Source organism: Lytechinus pictus, chromosome 16 (assembly GCF_037042905.1).
Source record: "Lytechinus pictus isolate F3 Inbred chromosome 16, Lp3.0, whole genome shotgun sequence".
Lineage (NCBI taxonomy): Eukaryota > Metazoa > Echinodermata > Echinoidea > Temnopleuroida > Toxopneustidae > Lytechinus > Lytechinus pictus.
This window is the reverse complement of record NC_087260.1, coordinates 20,464,674-20,475,215: the sequence shown is the minus strand read 5'-3', so window position 1 is coordinate 20,475,215 and position 10,542 is coordinate 20,464,674. Positions and strand designations below refer to the sequence as shown.

The following is a 10,542-nucleotide window of genomic DNA, read 5'->3' as shown; positions in this document are numbered from 1 at the left end:
TACGCAGCTTGACTGCTATTTCCCCTGCTATTATGGTCAAAACCATCATCACAATCATCATACAAGCTTCACCACCTTGCCTGGGGTAATTTTTCGTTTATCGTGGATACTTTCTATCTCATCGTCATCCATCTTGTCTCGTACAAGAACTAAATCGCAACTCATCCCACGAGCTACTCCAAGATGACAACTTCCCCCAACTTTACCTTAATGCCTTGTCTCTCTTCACACTTTTATGAAAAATTTCTAAACAGCCCCACTTATTCAAGATGTATATTTTGTTCAATTCCAAATCCCAGTGTAAGGTATTTACTACTACCTACGTTGTGGAATTAGATGGAATACCTCTTTCCAAATGTTGGATTGTGATTTTTTTATCATAATAAATCCAGTGATGATCTGGTTATAATTGGGGATCAATGTCAAATTCAAGATAGGATTACATTGTCTTTGGGTTTTCATAAACTAAAACAATATCCCAAGGTCTCAGATACTTTCATTTTATCCTCAAACCTTGGTCTTGAACTCTCTTCTTCTTGTCTATTTTAGGTCAATGCCCGTAATCTCTTCTAAATTGGCAGTATGTGTGAATTCAATTTGTTGATTGGAAATAATTATAAGGGATCTCAAACCCAATACGGTAGGATTATGTCTCCTCTGTTAGGAAGATTTCATAAGATATTGAATATTTATTGCAGGGATTTATATTTTTGCGATGTGGAAAATAATGGTGATATTAATGTCCTAATTAACTTCTTGAAATAGAAAAGAAATTCAATGTTACTTCTAACAGCAAAATTATGATAACAAAAAATGAAAAAAATAAAACAGTTCTTATAAACACAATACAACTGTTTCTATCATGCCTATGCACATGAAGAGGTATAGAGTTCATAAAAAAAAGTCGCCAGCACAGACCTATAATTGATTTTATATTGTATCTTAAGTGTGGGGAAAGCGGTTTATTTCCAATTGCCAACTCGTCTACCACCATTTGGTCTAAATGCTATTTCGTCCACTCGCAATTTCGTCTAATATCCAGCTGGTCAAATAGCCATTTAGTCCAAACTGCACCATTCGGTCTTATTGGACTATGCGTTAATTGTGCAAAATGGATGAAAATTAAATGGATATAAGACCAATTGGTTATGAGATAAAATGGTCATAGACGAAATGGTGATTAGACGAAGTGATGAGTGGACCAAATGGTGGACCAAATGGGTGTTAGACAAAGTTTTGATGGACAGAATGGCATTAGATTAAATGAAAGTAGACCATGTGGTGAGTGGACGAGTTGGCAGTAGACGGATTGGCGATTTACCCATAAAGCATAGAGATTGAACATGGGACTGATTTCTTTGATTGCACTGAATATTGTATATCAATCATAAAACAAGCCCCATGGTCAGTCACTAAGTTTTGTATCACAGCATGGACCTACTACAATACAAGGTGTCATTTCTAATAGAGCATAATACCTACAGGGCATATATGAGAGTAACAATTGTTTTCTAAAGATAAAATAATAAAGACTGAAAAAAACGTGAAAAAACAGCAGGGATCATGCCTCTATCTTACCTCATCATGAGCTACAATTTCAATAGCTAATCATAATTCCTCAATTAATTCCCCAGTTCCTGTCCTGAAGCACAATGGCCTCTATACAGGGACGGATTTGAATGACAAAGGGGAAAATAACGAGAATTGCTTATGATGGCAAGGACACAATTCATCAGGTAATTCATCAATTGTCAGGAAATCCAGAGTATACCCTAGTTATGAGATACAGACAAAGAAAGAATAAATAGAGACCTCATAGCAATTCATTACCGAATTGACACGCCTCTTACACTTCCCATTCATCCTTCTCCTAACCCAGAGAGACCCCTTTTCTCCTTTTGTCCAGTTGCTTTTTTTTCCTCTGCATTTATAATCTCATCAAGCTTCTGGAAAATGGGATTAGTTGCTTTCTCTTTCTGAAGTGATTGTTTAGGATGAGGAATATGAAGTGACTTTGGGCAAACACAACTTGTTTCTTGTCCATGGTCTAATTCAATTCAATTTGAGCCCCAGACTTGAACAATTGGCTGGTGTGTGTATGTATCAGGCATTACTCTCCTGTCCTGAATGAATGGTTGTGAACGACCATGGACTTGCTGGATAGCCATTTGTCCATTGTAGGGCAGAGTCCTACCAGTGCATTTACACCTACCCAATCAGAAAAAATACCTGATTTTTTCTGATTGGGGATATCACCTCTATAAAAAATAAGTGGGTATTTTGCCAATGTGAAAGAAAGGTACCCAAAACAGAAAATAATTTTCCACAAATCAATAAAATATGAAACATGCAACTCATTCTGTAAAAGTGGAAATATTAATGAATTTAAATTAAAAAAATATATATTTTCATTTAAAGTGATGGGCCATGAAATATTGACAACTTTTGCAGGAATTTTCCTGAAGGTTGCAGAGATATTACAGTGTGATGTGATATGGGCAATATGCATTTTCACCTAATATCATAATAAATAATTCATCTTTATCAATTTCTAAGAAGGGAAACTACAAGAACTATGATACAAGGCAAGAAAATGCATGAAATTAATTATTGGGCTTTGCAAGGCCTGAAAAATTTCTCATAATTTACAGGTATTATCATTATGGGGGAGGTGTGAATGTTCCCCCTATTTTTTCTTCCATTTTAGCATCACCCTATTGAGCAGCTTTTGTTTTGGAGCATCTGCCTATCAGTGGGGTGCACAAAGCTCTTTCAGCTGAAAAAGAATAGGTGATTGAATAATTGATGCCTGATACTGAGCGGTCTATTTCACTCCAACCTTGAGGAGTGTGTCATATTGATGTTGATAGCCGAGACTAAGGAGCTCAGTGGCTCTTCGTCCACATCCCCCCTTTCATACCCTACTCAAGGGGTGTGAGATATAATCACTTTATCAACACACCACTCAACAACCCAAAACGGCCGCTTTCTGCATCGATGCATGTTACTACATTCATGACAGAAAGACCCAAGTCATCCAACCCTTAAAAAAATATGCCCAGGTAGTGAAGAATCTGATGTAAAATGCAGTCTTAATGGAATCAATGATACAGTATGACTTCATGTAGGCTACAAGTTTGAGTGAACACATAATATATGATTTAGGGTCTACATGTATATCACTTATTTATTTCTGGGAACAAAAAAGTTCAGAATATATGTCACTACATTTTTTAAAGAAAAAGACACAGTAAAATTATTTCTACTCCCTCGCTTGCTTCTCCATCTCAGACTCAACTCTTCTTCTCACTTCTACTTATCCTACATCACCTTCTATTTCTTCATCTTCTTGCTTTTCCTTTCAGTTTTTGTTTCCTTGACTACCTCCAACAACCCACAGGAAGTGTCTTCAGTCATTTCTACTGATATCAGTGATCTCTGTCTGCATCATCATCTGATGGTGATGATGGTCATACTCACAAATAATCTCAAATTCCATAAAAAAATATAGATTTCTACATGTATACACAAACATTGATTACTCATCAGCGAAAAATATTTCATGCGAATCATCAATTTTTGTCACAAGAGGACAAGAAATTCAGACAGTTTCTTAATCAAAATTTATCACTTTTACATTTTTTTTTATATTGACTTTAGTTGACCATTGACTATTGATATTTGTGACAATTGTGTAGCAAAAAGAATTAGACTTAACGTAATAGTGTACTCCCGAGGGGTATTTCATCAATGCTGTCAGCATTGACTACTATTTATACTAAATGGTCAGTGTTGACTATTTCAGTGAAATCCTTGGTTTTTATTGGCTAAGAAGCACTGGCCTCTGACTGTTGCTATGGTAACTGTTGGAGAAAGACAACTTGTCAGTGCTGACAACTTTCATGAAACGGACTCCTGGCCCTGGCCTAGCCCTAGAGCCTAGAGGCTAGACTCTATTTTTATTTAACATTTTAATTTTAATTTTATTTCAGAAATCATTTAGCTATATAGGCCTACTAAAAAAAAATGCTTGGCAATTAGCCCTCGTCGCATTCTTACTTCATATCCCATTTCTAGAGTAAATATGGTAAATCATGCATTTGCCTTCTGCAGCTATGCTGGCCTATAAATTATGCAGCCTGTTATTGTCCGTGCCTGTAGGCTGTAGACACAGCAGAATCTTGTAATTCAACATCAAATTATTCAGCATGTGGGGCTGTAGTGTAGACTGTAGTAAAACATGTGCACATTGCTCGACATAGATTATCATTCACAAGTCAAATGAAATATGTCATCTCTTCCAAATCTACAAAACGAAAGCGCTACATCAATAATTGCAATCCGAAAAATCGGAAGTCAAATAGCTCATCCAATAACAAAAGAAGACAATCAAACTTTGACGTACCTTTCCACCGATAGAAGCAAAACAATGAAGCCATTTTGTTAGCTCGGCATTTGACCAATCATCTGGTTTGTTGTCAACAGGTAGGCGGTCCGATGAATAAACGGAGGCGGAGCCCGAGGACAGAAGTGGTGTGATTTGCATATGAATTATGCAGCACCTGCCGTGCTTTACACACGTTGCTCCAATCAGTGTGCTCGAAACGCCTATTCATTTCATGCGTGAGTGGGGCCGCCTCTTTATTGGACAAGCATCGCTTTCATTATTCTATTAGGTGTATATTATTCATGTTATTACAACTAGCTCGTATAATGCTCCTTGGTAGCCGCTTGTGAAGAAGTATTTGAACTTAACCTCGTCGTCAATACTATCTTACATCCTTCTCTTCACTTGCATTCTCATCCAGATTGTCTGCCAATAAGTACTACTTAAACGGACCAGGCATAGATAAGGAATTCATAACAGTTTATAATCTGTCGCTTGCATGCAGGATTTGGAGAACAACTATTTCTTGGACTCTGCCTTCTACTCGCCCATCTTCCCCGGACTTCTACGCTAACTTTTCTTGATTTTCATCATTAATTGCCCTTTTCGTCGGTGTTTGAAGAAAAACAACAACCGATTTCAAGATGATGGATTCGGCGATGGGAAAAGGTGCAGACCACGTGAAGCGGCCTATGAATGCCTTTATGGTTTGGTCGAGGGGACAGAGAAGAAAACTTGCTCAGGAAAATCCTAAAATGCACAACTCCGAAATCAGCAAGAGGTTAGGAGCCGAATGGAAGTTGCTTTCTGAGGATGATAAGCGGCCGTTTATCGACGAGGCAAAAAGATTAAGAGCACTACACATGAAGGAGCATCCTGACTATAAGTACAGGCCACGTCGTAAACCCAAGTCGTTGATGAAGAGAGACAAATATGCATTCCCGATCCCGTGCATCCCAACGACGTCGCCGTACCCCGTGACGACATCGACGGCCGACATCATGAATATGTCATCCGCGGAGAAAGCACGTACATACCTGACATCGCATCAACATCACGCCGCCGCAGCAGCGGCAGCAGCCAGCCAGTACTCCGTACTCGAACACGCTCAAAAACTGGAATCCCCGACATCGCTGATTAGGGACTTTCCTCATCACCCAGCGCTGTATCCTCCACCCCATATGTACCCTACCTCGGCCGCCGCAGTCCCAGGTAGTGCGTTTGGAAAGTTACCCGGTGGTTCAGCAGCAGCGGCCGCAGCAGCAGCTGGTCTTCACTCGCAACCGTACATGATGCCCTACCCCGCCTGGCCCGGCCAAGACGGCGTTCAGCGACCGGTCGCCTACATCCTCGTAAAACCCGACATGGAGCCGTACGGCGCGACGCACCCAGCGATCCGGCCGACGATGCCCCTGCCAACGAGACCTACGGCGGCGACGGCTCTCTAATGCCACTTGTGACTCTTTCATGAATCTGTGCTGCTCTGATAAACTGTGTTGCCAGAAAAACGACCATGTTTATAAACGAGACAATTCGAGAAAATGGTGCTTGTGTTTAACCGGCATACTTCAACAAGGCACAGATGTACCGAACTTAAAACGATCCGGTGGGAAACTTTTTTTTCTCATCCGGTGAAACTTTTCCCTTTTCTTTTGCTCTTGTAAAACACTTATTGTTCCATTTGTTGTATCTTTTGGTGATATTTTGCACTATCCTGTTAACGGAAATTAATAATATTGTTCGATTTTGACGAAATGAAGAATCATGGAGCTTTACAATAACAGAAGCGACAGAGAAATATTAAATGGTTGCCTCATTATAACTTTTTGTTGTGAATTTACCTTACGTTTTCCCGCCATCAGCGTTTAAGCTTTATTCAGTGTTGTGTGGTTGGACTGGCGTATTTAATATCTCTTTAAACATATACCCAGTCTTTTATTGTTGAAGCTGATATAGTTATACCGTAACGAAATAAAATTCCCGGACATGCCTATAACGTCACTCAAAGCTAAAGCTTTTTATTTCAGACAGGTCAATACAAGTCTTCACTCTAAATTACAGGGATTTAAAACAAGTCCACATGGACTGTAGTTAGGGACCAATCGAATTCCGGATTTAGTTTGAATCCTTAAGATTCATTTTTAAATCTCGAAAGATTTAAATTTAAATCATTTGAGATATAAATTTAAGTCGTTAGGATTAAAACTAAATTCAGAAATCGATTGGTCCCTAGCTACAGTCCATCTGGACTTATTTTAAATCCCTGTAATTTAGAGTGTTCATTTTCATAAATAGAAATCAAGTGGTCCAAATAAATAAAATAGTCTGCATCTTTTTGCTCGATGCTATCTTTTCCAAAGGGATGAGTTATTTTTGTTTAAACTTAAATGAAATTCTAACTTGAGACCTTTCGGTTGCAATTATTGTTTTATCCATGTTAATGTCTAGTCGATGCCATATAATTCCTTTTATTTTGCAGAGTGACGAGTTTTTATATCTCAAGTTTCAAATATCAATGAATCGTTAAAACTACATGGAAAAAAGACATGTCAAAAAGACTGTGCAAATATTCTTTAAAAATATTCTCTTTTCATTCTCAAAACGGGTATTCTGTTTAGCCAATCGTATAGTTTTTAAGTGTGTTAAAAAAGGCGTCAACACGAGACTATATGGTGCTTTTTCTTTGAAACAAATCATTTATTATCCGTCTGCCCTGTTTTGTATATAATGGGAAGTTTACTTATTTCGGGCAATGAACGATTTTCTTTCAAATTCTACAATTTTGAATACGAGAAATACTTTGTTATAAATTTTGACTGCAGGGGTTCTATACCTGCTAAGTATTCTCATTATATGAATGGTATATGGAATGTGATGTTATACGAATGTTGTGGTTGTATAAAGGAACAAAAAAGTTGCTGGTTTCTGTAAAGATTCTAATGATTACAATATCAACCGAGATAATGATGATTACCGAGATCTGAAATTATTCTTTACAGAATATAGTCTGCATGTATATACATGTAATTTACCGTATTTCCCCCATAACCATAAACGATTCCGTTTGATTCTAAAGTATAATTAATCGTATAATGTGCATTCTTAAAAGTGAGTGGTGTTGTGTCATTTAAAAAAAAGTCTTTTCATTTTGAAGGAGATTTTTCTGAAATTATAGTGCAGTATATAACTTCTGCATTATCGTCACGCAAATTTGAGTTTGACTTGAATATGGAATCATATTTCTTTAGTTGTTTATATTTATACGATATGGAACATTAATCCAATTTCATTTACTCATCATTTACCTCAGAGAGAGAATGAGAGACCAATATTGAGTCGTATTCATCTAACTTATCATAATTTCCAAGTATTGTAAACAACCTTGACATTTTTTTGCGAATGGCAACATGTCAATCTATTCTCAGCTCTATTGAATCAATATTTCTGTGTTTTATCCTGGTTTTATGACCAGTGCAGTACTATGTTTGTGTACTAACTTTTTATGAGATAAGTATATCATCACGTAATGTGGTATACACTTTCAGAGTATGATTTTCCATCAAATAAGTTGTTTAAAATGTGAACATACCAACTGCTTGAAATATTGTCAACATTTGTTTTGCATACAGTTTTGTTTTGACCAATTGGCCTCCTTGGTAGGTTTATCTTTTAACCAACTTATAGGTCAAAAATTCTGAGAGTGAATAGTACCCATGGATTAATCAACAGTTGGTAAAGGTTCATCATTATTTTAACCAACTTCGAGGTTAGTTAGTAAAGTCCTGAGAGTTTATTACTCATGGTACTCGTTGATGGGGAAAGTGTACAGATTGTAAAGTCTTTGTAAAAAAGAATAGTTTATATGGATCGACGTTTTCGCTTTAATATACTTTGACGTTAACTTGAAATGTTCCAGAACATTTTAATGAGGTGAAGAGCATTATATTCCTCCTCTTTTAATCTTAACAAAATTATTTCCAGGTTTTGACACGTCAATGTTTGACGCAGTTTTACTCAGTATTTTGTAACTAATCCCCATGGCCTGTATTAATAATATAGCTGGTCTGGAAGAGGGCGAATCATTTCATTGATGTATCTTTGCAATTTACAGTGTAATTTATTAATGCTGAAATTATTCAAATTTTTTTTCTTCAAGAAAAGCAATTGGAAAATCATAAGGTTAATTTTGAATTTTGTAGTTAATTATTTTATACTGCAAAGTAACTACGCACATATATATATATTTCGTCATGTATAATGTTTTGGGGCTTTGCCTGCAACAAACAGATCGGTGGAGCATCTTTAGAAATCCATCATGGGTTTTATTCCTCTTTTTATTTTTCAAGGCATTGTTATCACTTGAGTTGAATGGAAATAAGCAAGAGACATTCAGTCCGCATGAGGTTTCTTTAAAAAAGGTAATACAACAAGTTACGCGATTGACGAAAAACCATTGTCATATCCGAAAAGCGAAAATGTTAGGAATTTGTAGTGAGCTCTGAATGATCGTCGCGATAAAAAACATTGTATGCAGTTCTTTTGTCATTTTTTTGAATGGTGATTAAAACACGGAAAACAGATATATGCCAAGGTGTTCTCGCTCGTTTATTGCATATTTCACTTGTCATTTCCACAATCTTTGCTTGTTAATTATCGATGAATAATTGTGTGCGTTTTGTCAGATTACTGTGATTACGCGTGGATTGTGATTGTGCGTGACTGTCATACAATAGTGTGGTAGTAATGTTTGGCGCTTTACAAATTGAAGTTTTCATTAGTGCTACGTATATATTCTGTACCGACAATAGCTCCATAATTCTCGGCTTGATTCATTAAAGAGAAAAGTTTGTTATATGGGTTAAAGAGGGAAGAAGACTATATATATTAGGCTCCGTCTAAGCTTTTGATATTCAGCTGCATAAAGCAGTGTCCCACTGTGAATGTGTTCACAATGTGAAACAGTGTGAAATCAATGTTAAACATTGTTACACATTATACCAAAATCTGAACACCTACCTTGTAAAAGTGTACACAGTATGAAATTATCATCACACCATGGAGATATGATCACACTGTTAAATTTCAGCAATTTAACAGTGCGAATCACATCTTTAAATAGTCCACACTGTGAACATACTATGTGAAACTGTTCTTTCGAGCCGATGTACTTTGGACATATTAATGGAAATGATTAAAATATTTTGAATCAAGTAGTGAAATAGGGAGGGCAACAAATAACTGTCCTCACGGTACATAAAAAATACAATATTGTTGAATGAAAACACACCAAAAAAATAATAAATCGAAAAATGTAAATCGAAATTGCATGGAGGTCGTATGTGATGTGTGTTGATTTGGTGATTGGCGCCAAGTCTTGTATGTGGATGCATTATTAGTGTTATTAACCGATTGAAAGTTAGCGTTCTTCAATAAAAAACTGTTGGATCTTGATCTTATTGCATTTACCCTTTTCTCGACGTTTTAATACGGCTGTTACGGTAAAATGTAAGCCTACGTCCTGACCTATATTTTGTAATACAAAAACAGAAAAACAAAGAAAGATAAAGTGTATAATCCAGTTTTGTATTTCTTGCTAAAAAATATATGAATTTTATTTTGTTAGTTGGAATGAATTAACCCCACTGTCCTGTCTATCAAAAACCGGATCTAACTATTACCGCGGCGCATTAACTTTATAGTCTCATCAAAATTTGCATTACTAGTCAAAATGAGTAGATTTAAAAACTATACAAACTAAGTACTTGTTTCTATTCAAACTTTGAATTCATTAATTTTGATGCCATCAGAATTCGATGGAAATCTGAATATCCATCGAAAAATAAAAAAGATATCTTCAATAATGTTTGCAAAGCCTAATTTCAGACCATTATCGATTTCGATATTTTGTTTTTAAGGTGTAATTTTAAAGTCAATTGTTATCCCATGGAAGGGCATTTTTCTGCCAAATGTAACTATCAAATTTAAAAGTAAAAAAAAAATATTGTAAAACGATTTGTCCAGACCATCTGCTTTAAGCATGTTAAGAGCAATGGCGGTGTCAGAGTAAAAAAAGATACCATTCTATTATATTAAAAGACTATAATTCTGGTCATTCATACGTAAATTCCTTTGTTATTCGTGGCTCTGATCCCATG

The 10,542-nt window shown here is 36.3% G+C and overlaps 1 protein-coding gene across 1 annotated transcript; it reads left to right on the top strand.

Annotated features, from left to right (window-relative positions):
* Positions 1 to 4,619: 4,619 nt before the first annotated feature.
* On the top strand, positions 4,620 to 8,967 carry LOC129278611 (transcription factor Sox-14-like). Its single transcript, XM_054914751.2, has one exon. It carries the CDS (start codon positions 5,032 to 5,034, stop codon positions 5,833 to 5,835), a length of 804 nt encoding a protein of 267 aa, XP_054770726.2. The 5' UTR covers positions 4,620 to 5,031; the 3' UTR covers positions 5,836 to 8,967.
* Positions 8,968 to 10,542: the final 1,575 nt, after the last annotated feature.